The sequence below is a fragment of the Lepidothrix coronata genome, unplaced genomic scaffold (assembly GCF_001604755.1).
Source record: "Lepidothrix coronata isolate B3197 unplaced genomic scaffold, Lepidothrix_coronata-1.0 Scaffold225, whole genome shotgun sequence".
Classification (NCBI taxonomy): domain Eukaryota; kingdom Metazoa; phylum Chordata; class Aves; order Passeriformes; family Pipridae; genus Lepidothrix; species Lepidothrix coronata.
In genome coordinates this window covers 1,101,131-1,116,654 of record NW_016690405.1, presented here as the reverse complement: position 1 = coordinate 1,116,654, position 15,524 = coordinate 1,101,131, and the positions used below count along the sequence as shown (strand labels likewise).

General features: G+C 39.6%; 1 protein-coding gene across 1 annotated transcript; it reads right to left on the bottom strand.

The window, feature by feature from the left end:
• Positions 1–382: 382 nt before the first annotated feature.
• NR0B1 (nuclear receptor subfamily 0 group B member 1) lies at positions 383–2,860 on the bottom strand. The gene is made up of 2 exons (XM_017833925.1): positions 2,287–2,860; positions 383–772 (listed from the first exon to the last, which is right to left on the bottom strand). Exons 1-2 carry the CDS (start codon positions 2,858–2,860, stop codon positions 528–530), a joined length of 819 nt encoding a protein of 272 aa, XP_017689414.1. The 3' UTR covers positions 383–527.
• Between the last annotated feature and the right edge of the window lie 12,664 nt (positions 2,861–15,524).

The window sequence follows — 15,524 nt, the reverse complement described above, 5'->3', positions numbered from 1 at the left end:
TCTTCATAGACTTCAACTCTGTTAAAGTCAATAGAAGTAGTTCACTGACAGTAAGCCTTTGATAGAGCCATTATTTGAACTGTGAGTAGAATGGTTGCTATAGTATCTTATTCTAATATTACTGAAATATGCAAAGTAAATGGCTTGTTCATTCCTGTTTTCTGACTGTCAATTATGCTTAAAATGTAAATCTAGACTTCTGCTTATTTTGAAAAAGCAGGGATTACTCACCTTGAAAGTACAATATAGTAAGTGTGTTCATTGTTCAGAGACATGGTAAAAGAATAACCATTTGACTTTGGATATGAACATTCTCCACAACCTTAAAGCTTGTTTTGATGACCGTAATCTTATTCCAAAAGCACTGTTTAATAAAAATTCATTTCAGATCTTGAAGAATACTTTATTATGGAATACAAAAATACTATCTATGTAAAAACAATAAGTTAGTTTATTTACAATACTTTACACTGTTCTGCTCTCGGGCTTCCTTTGCACTGGACTTACTTTCATTATTTTACACGTCTTTATAATTTTGCACAAAGCATTTCCAAAAGCATGTCATCCATGTTCACCGCTCCAATGATGGGCCTGAAGAATAATTCAGCCATCACATCAGCATTAATAGATCTTAACAAAGATAAAACAACATTCAGCTTGGCAAATCTGGCTTCATCACCTCTGTGAATGAGTCTGACATGTTCATTTAGAGCTTGTTGTGCTTCCCTCTGCAGTCCTTCAATGTACTGTGTACACTGCAGTCCAGGTAGATCTGAAAAGAACAATAAATTATTTTGTTTACATGTGTTCTCTTTCTAAAACAACATTATTCTTACAGGACGACTACTAAGAGCTCATAGATTGTAAACATCACTCAAGGAAAGAAGTAAATTAAATTGCCACAGGACTTTTTTTATGCAGAATAAACATATTAAATTTTATTGTGCAGAACAAAGTCTTATTGTACTGGTATTCAGGACCATTAATACTCTTCTTCACTAGACAAATATGATGTTTGTAAACATTCACTTAAGTGTTAAAAAAAATAGTTGATAAAAACTTTGACTGAAGAACATTTTCCAAAACAATGTTAGAGTGGGTTAGACAATAAAAATAACTTTTTTAAGTTGTTCACGTCTACAAAAATATGTCACATTTAAGGCTTCCTTCCACATTCTTATTTAAGGATTCCTTTGATAACTGTTTCTGCTCCAGTTTACAAGTGGCAAGAAGTGCTGACTCCAACACATGATGGAAAGTTTTCCAGTGAACCACAGTAAGGACACTGAAAGACAGAGGCTGCAGAATTAAGGCTGTTTGTGACCACAGAATCATTAAGGCTGAAAAAGACCTCCAAGACCACCGAGTCCAAACATTATCCTTACACTGCCAGGTCCACCACTAAAACCATGTCCCTGAGCACCACATCTACACATTTTTTGAACACTTTCAGGAACAGTGATTCAACCACTTCCCTGGACAGCCTGGTCCAACACTTGACCACCCTTTCAGGAAAGATTTTTTTCCTACCAGAATAATGTTTCTATCTTTTTTTATTAAACCAGCTTCAGAATTTGACTTGTGTCACACTAGCTTCACCATTGTAACTTTTTCTCTCTTATTTGTATGGAAAGCAGAGCTACATGAGCAGTATGATAAATGCAAAGTAACACTGTACAAACTTAACCATCAGTAACTGTTTGACAGTGGGAGCGGAGGAAGATCCCTGTCCCACTTTCACAGGGTACTGCCATGCTTGGGAAATACCGGATCCAGCCTGCCAGCTACCTTTAAGGTGAGTCACCCACATGATAATAAGCATCAGTGCGATCTATAGAAGTGTCCACAAAGAGAGATGGTAAACAAGTGCTACACACAAAGCCAAAACAGCACTTCGTTGCTGGAAGCCCTGAGCCCCCTCTTGCTCTCCAGGGAGTGCAGACCTCCCGGGCACAGCACGGGCAGACTCGCGACCCTCGGGCGGGCGTGGGGAGTTTACAGGCTCCCGCAGAGCGGAAGCTCCGAAACCGACGGGGAGCCGCTGCTGACTCCCAACTTTCCCTAAGCGACCGGCCAGGTTCTCTTTGTTCTATGGAAGGCGCCAGCCCTCGGGATACCAGACCTGGCCGCCGCCGGCCACCCTCCCTTCTTGACAGCCGGGATTCTAAGGAGGGGGCAGAGTGTGAAACCTTGCTCCTCGTCCCCCTCCTCCACCACCTCTTTTCCCCAAGGAAAAGCCCCGCTTCGCTGGGAATACCAGCGGGCTGTCCCCACCTGGCCACTCACCCGGGTTGAAGAGCACCGTCCCCTTGAGGTAAGCGTACTCTTTGGTGCTGATGTCCAGGCTCCAGCACTTGGCCAAGAAGCCCTTTATGGCCTGGATCTCTCCGGCCGAGGGCAGGTGCGGGCCGTGGTGCTGCCGGCCCGGCGGCGGTGCGGGTACCCGCGGCGGGGGCTGCTCTCCGTGCCGCCGGGCCGTGAGGATGCGCTGCAGCATGCTGGGCTCCGCACTCTCCACCGTCTCCACGGGCACCCGGTCCTGCGCCAGCCCCAGCAGCAGCAGGGGCGCCCAGCAGCTGCGGACCAGCAGCAGCTGCTCCTCCAGCGGCAGCTCCTGGAAGCAGGGCACGTTCTGGACGAAGCGCAGCGTCTTCACCAGCACGGCCGAGGCCGCCTTGCAAACCACCTGCGGGCTCCGCAGGGCCACCCGCCGCCTTGACCCGCAGGGGCAGCCGCGGGGAGCCTGTCCCGCCGGCGCCGCCCGCTCCTGGCGCTCCTGGCTCCGTAGGATGCTGTAGAGGATGCTGCTGTGCCGCCTGCCCTCCGCGCAGCAGCGGCAGCAGCGCTCCACGCACGACATGGCACCCCCGGGTCCGGCGTCCGTGGGCCGGGCTGAGCCGCTGGGGAGGCTCGGTGGGGCTGTCCCAGCCTCCTGGTCCCGCCGGCAGACGCGCACTGCTCGCCCTCTGCCCGGCTCTTAACTTATTTATAGCCGGCGGGGTGTGTGTGTGTCTGTGTGTGTGTGCAGCCGCAGGCGCTGTGCCGACGGTTCAAAGGGGCAGACACACTCTTTACTGGCTGGAAAAGAGGGAGGGGTGGGGGGAACGGAAAAAGAAAACCCTCCTCCTCCTTCTTTCCTGAGACAGCGATATCGGAGGGAGCCGGCCGCCCCTGCCCAGAGGCTGAGGCGTCTTGAGCGACAAAACGCCCCCTCCTCGCTCCTCTCTCCGGGCCCCGGAGCGGTTGATGTTATCCCGGGATGCTTCGAGCGGGGCAGGGCAGGACGAGGTCGGCAGCTCCCGCTGATCTCTCGTTTTGCCACCGTGGGGAGCAGCTCTCGTCGCCGCGACTCCCGCGGGGCCCCATCCGGAAATGACAAATACCGAAAGGTCTGGGAGAGGACAGAGAAAGGTGTATTGGGGGTGGGAGAAGTGCTGAATAGGTCCAAATAATAAAATTCCCGCAGCAGGGGGAAAAGGTGACACCACTAATGATATCAAGGACTTTTGTGTATGCCTGCCTTTAGGAGTGATGCCTTGTGTGCCAAATGAACTCCTTAGTGCTGCCAGGGAGGAGGGAGGAAAAGTGGACGTGCTCCTGCCCAGATCGGGTGCTCTGTGAAGGGTGCAAACAAGGCTCCATCACAGTGCCCTGAGGCTGACACTGCTGCAGCACCCACGGGGATCCTCCATGAAACCTCCGCCATTAATAATTCCCTTTCCTTGTTTTGCGACACAAGGTCCATCTTTCTGATCTCATTTTGTTCCATTCATCCATTTATAACATTCCATTTTCCTTTCGGGCTCTGCTTGTCCGTGACTCTTTCCTGTTACACTTAGATACCTGTTCTTCTGAGACCCATCTCCTCCAAGTGGCATGTATACATGAAAGCAAGAAGTAATCCTTCCAGGCCTTGATGTTTGCACAGAAGGCACGGGGGAATGGTGATTGCCCAGATGCGGATTCTTGAATGAAAAATAAGCCCATTTATTTTCTCAGCTGGGCTAAGTAAAAGTGGGTGCAGCAGAGAGGAATGAATAATCGCTACAGAAGGTAAAGAGTTACTTCTGCCTGCTGCATATGGGCTAAACCAGAAACATTTTCTTTTTAAGTGATCTGGAAGAATCTTGGCACAGATTTAGAGAAAGTAGCCAGTTGCAAGCAACCTTCTGTACCTAGTCCATCGGTATCTGCTACCAAGGGAAGTCTAAATCACTCCTGGAAAGCCACATTTTCTTTCAATAAAGGTCTTCACAGGTTTTTTAAAGCAAATACCATTGAGTGCTTTGGATTTTGCAGAAACAAAATAATTTTAGACTGGATCTCTTTTCCCTGTGAAGTCAGTCCTACCCTGTCTACTTACAAAGGTATAGAGTCATATAGTCATTTCCTTCTAAGTGTTTCTCCACAATTCAGACTCAGAAGGAATATTCTTTATAAATGGCTTATACCTTTTGTAAGGCACTTTTCTATAAAGCTGTATAAAACTCTGCTGGGCTATCTGACACAAGTAAACCTTTTATTCCAAATGCAAGCTGTCCAAAATCCAGATAATTATACTTTTAGTTTTAATTATTAAATGCATTTTTTTCCACAGACCCAAATATGATAAAGCTCTTTATTGGCTTTGCAATAGCAAAGAACTGCTACAGTGCACCAATTAAGTGATGCCTGCAGTTTGCAGACAGATCAGTTGTGTCCCTGGAGTAGAAAACAATGCTGTTTCACCAAATATCCTTTAAGAAAAAAATGATGCTAAAATTCCAAAGCAAATTTATTAATATCAAATGTTAGCAATTTTTTCATTTGGATAATATCACCGGTAATGGGAAAACTCTCATTTATTTGTCTAGAATATTTCTTTGCCATTCCAGATTGTTTCCTGTTATATTCATCAGTGTTTTCTCAACATGTTAGGATTTTAGATGATTCTTTTTGGCCTTTTCAGTTATTTTCCTTCTTCTTAGTTTTTGGGGGCAGATGTCATCCACTAACTTCAGAGATAAATTTTGCCTAGTTTTAGAAAAAGAGCATCCCTAAACTTTTAGTTTTCTTCAGCAATACTCCTTCCATGAGGTACAGATTACTAGACTGACTGTGGAATCTAGATGTGGTTCTTATGAACTTTTAACTTGGAAAGTTTCTATGGGACAGCACAGTACAGTCAAGACCAGAATCATTGCCTTTGCAGTTTTGACCTTGGACTCTAATTGTGGAAATGTTCTGCTTCTTATGGGAGGATGCTGCTTACACAGGTCCATAGACAAAGGCAATATTTAACATTTATTCCATGTCTACAATAGATTTTTTTTACAATAGATTTTTTTTACTGATGTAGCAATATTGGTTGCAGGTGTTTAATTTTTCAAGGTATTTCTCTTTCAACAAGATCTGAAATGTAGATGCAATTCTACTGTCATGTAATGATTTTGCTGACTATTCATTTTCTAAACCAACTTATACAAAAAAATCTTTGTCTTTGATAACTACATCAAAATATGTATCCCACACTGAAACTGAAACTTGATTTATTATGTAGTGTCAGAAATCACATTGCATAAGTACATTTAAGCATCCTTTCTCTCTTTTTAACTCTTAATGTATCCTAACCTACATAGCAGTTTCTTTTATTCAGGGTAGATCATCTCTTTCTCAGCTAAAACATTAATAATATCCTATACGTATTTACTGGTGTGTAACTGGTGTTTTTCTTGTTGATATTTAGTGATCTGAACACTTCATTTACAGGTCTGAATTCTGCCTGTCAATAGCATTCAAGCTAAATTAGAATCAACAAAGCTTTTTATTCACAACCAAAAAGAAAACAAAATTCCTCACAGACACCTACTGTTTGATGGAAAACACATGAAAACACTTTTAGCATAAAGTCGAAGTGTCTGGTTTCTGCTGGAAGATGTAATGCTGCATGAGAATTACCAAGCTCCTTGCAGTACAGTCACAAATAGGTTTACAAGCTTCCAGACAAAGGATTACTTGTTTGTGGCTTTTTTAGTTGGTTTTTTTTTTTGTTTAGGAGTGGTTTTTTTGTGTGTATGTGCTTGAGTTTTTTTAACTCAGACAAAAGCCTTGGATATGAAAGTGATACAGTGCAGTCTTGGCAGTCTCACTTTCTCATGTTGCTCTTCAGTGTCTCTGTATCACTCATCTGGTAGCACATTTGGTTCTTGGCCAGAGGGCAAGACTTAAGTTTCAGAACAAGACCAAACAAGCATTTGTTTTTATGCCATCAGCGCTTTAGTGCACCATTAGCTTGAGAGAAACCTTTTTTCTTGTGGAGAATTTGAAGCTGATATCCTCTAAATACATAATATTCCTTTTAGTACAACTACTGAAAAATAAAATTTGATTTTAAGATCAGATGTAAAACCGGGGCTCAATTTGGTGATTAGCACACAAGAAAAAACAAAAACAAAAACAAAAAACAACAACAACCAAACAAAACAAAATACCAACCAACCAAACAAAAAAAACCGAGTGTGGAATGTTGTCATAAGGACATAAGGATATGATTGGTAAGATGTCTTTTGTAAAAATAAATACCTTATTAAAACAAGGCTTTAAAATTTAAGTATATTGCTGTTTTTCATGTGTTTCTCAGTGTGACTATCCATTTCTTAGATTGACCACCATTCATAGTTCCCCAATTTTAGTGGGGTGTTTGCTTTAAAATATGTGGGGATTAAGGGAAAAGTAGCACCATGTGCAATATTCTACCTATATGCTTCACCATGTACTCCTGGTGTCACTATTGCCTCTGTCCTGGATGGGTAATGGATTCTTTAGGAGGAATAATACTGAGAGCTAGTTGTGAGATGATGACCTGAATCACCAGGATTTTTGTAGCTTCCCTAAGGCTGTGATTTGACAGTGTTACTGTATCCCATCACCAGCTCACCTAACAGCATGTGTTTGTTCTGGATCAGGAGGAGCATATGGTCACATTTTTATAGAATTAGCCGGACTATATAAAAAACCGTTTATCCCAAGTTTAGACCTTTCTGCCAGCTGCTTGAGGGCAGGTGATGTCTAATCTGGTATAAACTGTAATGATGCAAAATCAGCAAAGTCTTAAACAAATCTCAACCTGCAAAAGGGAATTTTGTTGTTGTTGTCAGATCAGTTCTTTGCATAATGTGGTCATTGCATTTTGGATACAGAAATAGTAATCCCAAATTTCAATTTATTTTTATTGGACCATGCAATTCTCTGTCATATTTCCACTGACAGATAGGAAATTTAAGGAGGCCTTCACATAGACCAGACCTTTTTTTTCTTGTAACCCTATGCTAGTTCACCTTAGCTACTGCAACCAGGTTTTGAGGGAGGCAAAATTAGGGAAAGAGAAGCAACACTGTAAACTTTTTACAGTGAAAGACACTCAGTTGCTTCCCATTAAAAAAGATTAATTGATCTTTGGGCTTTGTGAAAAGCTGTAGGTCTCAGTAATCCAAAACTGTACATTAAGGTAAGCTCTTGGGGTTGACTGTTTCAGTGTTTAGCTATATCAATAGTTTATTTTTTGGTCCAAAGGGATTTCATGGGGCTCCCAAACACCTGCCAGCGTGGCATGCTTAAGGGTGCAGTCCTGTAAGACTTCCTGAGCTAATCTAGTAGCTCATTGGAGCTGAAAGAGGTGACTTCCACTTTATTTTTGTAATAGCCATTACAAGAAAAATAGCAGAGAGATTAAATATCTGGAAATGTGCTCTCCTCGCTTTATTTTACTTGGTGATACTTTTGAAGTTTTTGCCCAACCTGAGAAGTTGGAGCACTCGTGATATGGCAGAATCCTGCTGACTAAGTTAGCAAAAAAATAACACATCAAGGGGAAAACTTGTCATTTTCAGCCGGTTTATTGAGCTGAACTCATTCAAATAGGGCTAAAATGAGTGCCAGAGAAGGTGGAAAGGAATGGCATGAACCTCTTTTCCAGGAATGAGAGGAGAATGGGGAAAATGCAGGACCACTGCTGCAAGCCAGTGTTCCACTCAGCCACCGTGTGGAACTGCTCCCTTGGGAAGGTAAAACCCTAAAGCTTGAGAGCAGAAAAAAGTTGGGGTAAGAGAGAGAGGAACTGTAGCAAGCTTTGCTTTCAAATTATTTTTTAAAATACCATATGAAACTGATCTATATTCTTGCTAATGACACTTGAATAAGGAATTGTGTTATAAAATGTTAGTGTAGAAATATCTTTCAGTTACCTTGAAGAATATGTTGCTGATATAGAATAACAGATGAGTAACAGGCAAAAAACTGACAAATTAAGCTTTTTAAGATACTGTTCAAGGTTGTGGCTTAAAGAATAAAACACATTGTAGCTTTAAAGTGACAATTGGTTACTTTGTATCGATTATGCTAATTTTTAAGTTGACATTTCTGTGTGTTATTGAAGCTAGTTGTGTGAGATTGACAAGTTCACAAATGCACTTTCATTTGTGAGTAACATCATAGGATAGTCTGCTAATAAAAAATTACATTCAAATAGCCTTGTAATTTAACATGCATTTTATCTGAATGTCTATGTGAAGGTTTTTAAAATTTATGCATCTTTCCATAGGTTTTAATTCAGACATATTTCACCCATATTTATAAAATACTGTCCTCTGGTGAATATTTAAAAATACTGTCCTCTGGTGAATAAATGATATAATTTCTCATTAGTTCAAGTTCATGTTATGGTATTAAAAATGTATTATTATTATTTTTATTTTTTTTTTACTATTCCTCAAACATGAGTTTGAAAGGCACATATATGATTTATAGATTCACACTAAAATCTGTATCTCAAATATTTATGATCTTCAAATAACTTCTGAAGTTCTTTGGCAGCATTCTCTGCTTCAATCACCCTTCACCAGGTTTCTGAATCTACACACATTCTGTAGTTAACAGGGAAATCATTTGGCATTCTGTTCTGCTGGCAGATGAGGCAGACTACATCTTCAGTTTTGTTGAAATAATCAGGTTATCTTACCCTTTTTAAAGAAAGGATTTTTCTAACCTAGATCTTTTCAACAAAAGTGGATTAGGGAGTGACCCAGCAGTTATGCTGGTATACCTCGTGTACCTGCAGTCATTGATAGCCCAAAGTACAGTGGGAAGTGCTAACATCTTAATCTTTCTGAGCTGCAGCCAGACAGCATCCTTGGCTGGTCTGCGATTCAGACTTTAAGGCTGTCTGGGATCAGCTCCCCTTTCCGACTTCCTAAGGGCACTGTTAAACACTGAGCTGTTGATGACTGAAGTACAGATTCTACCCATCTCTGTGCCTCTGCAGGAAACCATTCAATCTCAGTTTGGAAATTCAGTCCAAGACATAAAAGCCCACCAGTCCACTGGTTGTTTATGCAGGGTTTTACTATATAAAATTAGCACTACTTTCCAGATTCGGCTTATAACTTCTAGACTCCTATTTCTAGTAATTTAAGAACACGAGAATAACCCCTTTCAAAACTAAATTTTTTTTTTTTTTTAAAAAAAAAAGAAGTAAAACAGATTTTAGGTTATAAACAGCTTTCAAGCTAACACTTTGAATGTTTGTTTTTTTCTTTTAAGACCTCCTTCACTGATATTTTTTTTTTGTGCCATTGCAACACTTTTACTAATTTTTAGCATCCTTTGAATTGTGGACATTAGAACTGCACAGAAGATTCCACTTATGCTGTCTTCCTCAGTGCCAGAGAGAGATAATAACTCCCCAGTTCACATTCACCACTCTAGGCCTCCTACATTAAAGCATCATTAGCCTTTTTGAGGCACATTGTGCTGGGCACTCATGTTAGACTGCTTCTCTGCTGTGACTTCCTGAATATTTTCTGATCTCCTTTCCACAGCAGAGTGGTTTATTAACAGAGGTAGAATGCCTTTCTTGTTTCAGTTTTGCATTTGGCTGCATTAGAATGCATTCCATGTAAACAGATCCAGCAATCCAAGGGGCTGCCTTTTCTGGCCTTTGATTATTTCTCCTCATCACCACTGGGCATCATCATCCACAAATGCCTAGGCATCCTTTGAGTCAGAGATGGGAATATTTTTCTCAGTAAGTGGGTTTTGTCCATTCTAATTTTTAAATTTGTTAAGTCTTTTATTGGTATTGCATAGTGCTGCTGTATGTCACGTCACTCAGAAAAATGCCTTACCATAAATCTAAAGAAAGTTGTATCTGACGTTACTTTTGGCTGGATCAAGACAGAGTGGTATATTGGAGTGTACTGTTATAAAAATGCATTTAGGCTTTATTTATTTATTATAAAATTTATTTAGGCTTCTCACAATTGAAAAGTCTCATGTAATGCTTTGTGTTAGAAAGATGTACACAATATTTTATGATTTAAAAAAAAAAAATAAAAAAACAGAGAAAAGAAAAAAAAGATGAAATAGTGGGAGTTTGAATCTTCTGACACTTCACATGCCTACAGACTTGAGTGGGGTTGCATTTTTTAGGTCCACTTCTTGAAACATTCTAAAACCTCTAAATACTGGGGGAATAACACTGAAATCAATAATACAAATGTCACTGAAAAACTCACACAAACCAAGGATCATATGCTATTTCAGAGTTAGTTGTTCAATAAGGACATAATAGGCAATCAATTTAATAATGTTTAGATTGTTCTGCCGTGAATACTAATCAAGCAATGAAGTAATTGCATTTGGAACTAGAAATTAGTGTGTTTCCATGAGAAGATACCATTTACATTATGTTAACTTTTGGATAACTCATTTTATGTCCTTTTTTTTTTTAATTCATTTAGAAGCAAAGAAGAAAAAGAGCCTACAACATATAAGTTCCTCAATTAATTTTGGTTCAGGGAACTGAAATTAAAAATAAAATGTTCTTGTGGTTTAATAATCTTTTTTATGTTATTGCTTAGTTTTACATTCCTTCTACAGTTAGTGATTCTGAAAGGTTTATGTGTTCTTCAGTGACCATGACAGAGAGAAGATAGAGACATTGAATGCTCAATTAAAAGAGGAGGAAGTTTGTTTGTCTTTACTGAAGCATCTCTGGAGTGGTTTTTTTCTGGATATCCAGGAAACTGGGAAGCATTCAATAGAAAAGTTACTGGGCAAAAAATTTTTGGTCTCTAATGTGGTTTTAGTTCAGAGGGGTGAGGTACAGTGAAGCATGTGCATGTTGCTGCTGGGTGAGAAGTACCCAGGGTGGAGGAGAAATGTGTGAATGAACGAAAGGTCACTGCAGAGAAGGATGAAAGGCGCTGCCACTGAATGGTGATGGAGTAGCATAAGATGTACATGCAACAGAAAACGGGCAGGTAGAGCAAAATCTTAGCTTAGAATACAGAAGAGCTTGCAAGGGATGGAGACCTTCTAAGAACAGATAGAATTAAGATAACTGGTCCTGTAGAAATAGGGAAGATTGGTAAATATATTTCCCTTTATTCTCCTTTCTAGTAACCTGTCGTTAGTGAGTTGATTTCTTTGGGTTTGGGAACAGGATAGGGGGTTGGATTTTGAGAAGGAAGGCATTCTCTTTTTCTCCCTTCAGTCCATGCAAATCATACTTCACATAGACTTCTCTTTCTGGGGAAATTTCACCAGAATGCAGCTATTTTGTTATTTCAATACTTTCTCTACCATCTCAAAACATGTCTTTGTAGGTTTTGTCTTTGAAAATTTGGTTGCCTAGAAGAGGCAGATTGGGAATTCCTTCTTTCATCATTTATCCTGTTTATTAGTATGTACCAAGAAGAGAGCCCATGTCAGAAGGAAAAAAAACCCACAATGTCATAATTGACACTTCTTTATATCTTTTTGGCATCCAGAAACATACTCGATTTACATCTTCCACTTTTTTCAAGGACAAGTTTTATCTGTGCACCTGTAACACACTAAATTACATCATTACCTGGACTTTTAATATTAGAATTATGGTAGTTCTGAGAAATGAGGAAGTTGCTGATTGTAGATGTTAATATCTAAAACTTTCACCAATTACATGAGGGATAGTTTGAGTGAAAGTCATGTTACTTTTGATTTGAAGTATGACTTTTTACTTTTAATTAGCTATGTTCTGACCTTACAATAATAGTTCCCACATAAAGCATGGAAAAATTAATATGATATTTTGTAGCTTCTTTTTACTTCTCCTAAAGCAAACCCGTGTGCTTTCCTTTATCAAACTTGCAAGGGTTAGTGCTTTACTTACACAAATCCCAGAAGTTCCCTGGAGACCTTCTTTTCCTCTCTTCAACCTTCTTCCCCTCCACCTCCAAATCCCTTGGTAGTTCATGTCTTTTAAAAGTTTCTATGTCTCAGCCATCCTGAATCTTTGCCAGTCTTTCCTGGTAAGGAAAGAGGGGTTCACTTGGAAGCAGGTCAGACTACGACTACAAATGTAGAAAGGAGAGAGAGAAAAATTACTTTATAACTGAAACTGGATGAGTTGGTTTTTTTCCAATGTTTCTTACCAAAGGATATGAAGAACCTCGTTCACTGCCATGGTAAATGTTGAACTCCATCCTGACTCATGGCATTCTTCTCTCATCACTGGAATTACATCAGTGTTAGGGCCCGTGTAAAATTATAATGCCTCGAACTGTTCAAAGGAAGTCCTCTAAGGTTTTATCCACCCCACAAAATTAAACAAGAGTAGTTTTATGAAGTCTAGAAAGAGTAGGAGTGACATGATGGAAATTATAGTCACCATCCAAGTCCTCTAGGCTGTCAGCTATATCACGTTCATTCTTACGGTTAAATTAAAGTTACAGTGGCTTCACATCTTCATTTTGATGAGTAGACATATTCCTAATAACTTTGATTTGTTCCAAGTGGTAACTACAACTCCCTGATGTTATGAAGCAACATAAAAAGGAAATCCCATGTGTTCCCAGCATATGGTGTCTGTGCTGTTCTGTGAGGCTGTAATTTGGGAAGGATGATACACTGCTAAGAGAAAATTAACCGTGTTTTCCTGAAACATTTAAAAGCTGGAGTGATGTTGCTGTAACACCATCATTTCCTGTTGCTGACACAGCTCATGTAGAAACAGTTTTAATAAAGTCATTACAGGGTCAATGGAAAATCTCTGTGTATACCTGAAGTATTTTGTGTGATTTATGTTGGTCCATGGATATTCATTATGAAGATATTCTTTCATGTTTCCATTGACAGGCAGAGCAATGTCACCGGTAATGTCCAAAATAAATTATATCATCATAAAGCTGGACCTTAAATGCAACAGAATTAAATTTAAGGTAACTGTTAAAGTCTGACAATTAAGGAAAGTTAAAGGACATACTTCAAGTAGTAAATTGCCCTGCTCTGGAAAAGTGTTGTCATGCAGCAGGCTTTGTGACACAGAAACAGACGTATCATCTGTAATCTGTGCTGCAAGTGCAAGGGAGAGAATGTAGTGAGACAGCCTGTTCTAAATTCTCTTACCTTGGCTGGTTTATAGATTCTCTGTATCAATACACTCTTTTCAATGCCATATGTCTAGGAGCACTTCAGTTTTCTGTATTAGGTGTTAGCTGTTGTCTGTAGCTATCAAAAGATTCTTCAGTGAGGGTTCATGTGTAAGCGCTCATGATTATCCCCAGCAATTGTGCAACTGGCCCCAGTGAAAATAAGGAGTGCTCATGGATTTCTTGACAGAGTCTGCTTTTATATTTTCATTTATGTAGGATGATAACTAAGATTGAGATAAGCGTGCCATTGCACTTAGGAAATCTGTCCACCAATAAGAGACTGCAAACAGTTTTGCACAGGGATTATGACAAGTGAAGAGGACCAAAGCCAGAGAGGACGAGCAGCAAAGAGTGAAATTATTTGCCAGAGAACATTTATTAAATGAAAAACAGAATTGTGAAGCAAATCTACCAGTCTGTTTAGGTCAGCAATAAATTTTCCTCTAGGTTCAATGAGGCCAAGGTTCTTCCTACGTATTGTGGCTTCCCTGATTTATCCTCCCTTCCCCACCAGGCCCAGCATATGCCTTAATTTTAAAATAGTACAGGCCATACTCAATATAGGGTGTTCATTTTGCTGAACATACAAAACCAAATTGGAAAGTTGGTTCTATAATCAATTGAAACAGAGATCAGCCAATTTCTACATCAGTGAAGCACTGAGAATCGTGAACGCTATTTGCAAAGGTCTGAATCATGCTGGCTATTAAATGTTCTGGGTCAGAGTGCCATTTTCAGAGAAATAGTGGAAGTTAACAGAAAGGAAGTAGTCAGCATTTCTAATACCAACATTGGGAACATTCGTGTATTTGTCCACCACTGGTCATGTGCCGGAGACCTTTCTACCCAGTAAATACTTCCAGGGCAGATTAAATTCTGCAAAATTTCCAATTTCTCTTTCCTTAATCTTCTTTGTTTCCTTGTATGGTGGTTTCATGCAGGTATTCATGCTCTAAAGCCTGAGTTTTTCTCTGAAAATTCTCATGTAGGCATAACAGGGCCCCTAACTTCAGGATTCAGTCATATCTGTAGTAGTTATCTCCAAGACATAGAAGATACTGACTCAAATCTTTGTCACATTTCTTGAAAACATGCACTGTTTCTGGGGAATGGGGCCTGAAGAGAAGAAAATATTCTTAGAAAAGCTGTATAGGAAAACCTGTTCTTTCATAATCACCTAAAGCCATCTGAGCGGTGTTTTAGTGCTCTGTGTTAAATTGCTAAACTTAAATGAGGACAAGCAGGAAGAAGGTTAAGTGAAAGAGAAGATAATTTTCCAATGTTGAAACCTATCATTATGATGAAATTAAGAATATACTTAATATCCTGAAGGACACTATCTGGGGAAAAAATAAAAAGCCAGTATTGTGACACTCCAACTTATTACACAAAATTTGCATGCTATTATTTTAGATTTGACTGCTAAAAAAGAGTGAAAGCTTCAGTGTTTTAATTCAGTGATTGAGTGGGTTAATGAAGATGGAGAGACTTTATTTTCCCAGTTTAAAGCTGCATGAAAGTCTTGTTGCATATCACACATCTACTATCAGGGCATGTAAGAGCAATTTTTGTCAATGAAACAGTACAGCTTAATAGTCCCATGATGAACTGAAAAAAAGGTATAAAAACAGTGAAACCTGGAGTTGTGTATAGAGAAAACATTTCTCTTTGTTTTAGTAACTTTACATGTGTTTAGCTTCTTCATTGCAGACCAAGAGCCATGCAGAATGGAATGGAAACAGATAGGCAGAATAAAATCTGTAGAGTCAAAACACGTCTACAGTTCCTCAGTAGGTTTGCTGAATACTGAAGAATTTATTTGGTACTTATTTGTATGTAACAGAGTTTAGATTTTTTTTTAATTAAAAGGCAAATAGTAAGAAAAAGGCTGTGATTTTTTTTGTTTCCATTATATTCACCCTTGAATGAGTGATTCTGACAGAATACTTTTTTCACTAAAATGGTACAGTTGTGCTCTAATTTAAGTAGTTTTACTACCTCATATGATATTACACACCTAGCCCTTAGTTCCATTGCTGATAATTCGGTGCTTAACTCAGGGCAACAGGGAAA

Bases quoted from the DNA above. Each gene is read 5' to 3' on its own strand.
- NR0B1 (XM_017833925.1), bottom strand. From the start codon at position 2,860: ATGTCGTGCGTGGAGCGCTGCTGCCGCTGCTGCGCGGAGGGCAGGCGG. The intron at 773-2,286 runs GTGAGTGGCCAG...TGTTCTTTTCAG, and splicing joins GACGGTGCTCTTCAACCCGG to ATCTACCTGGACTGCAGTGT.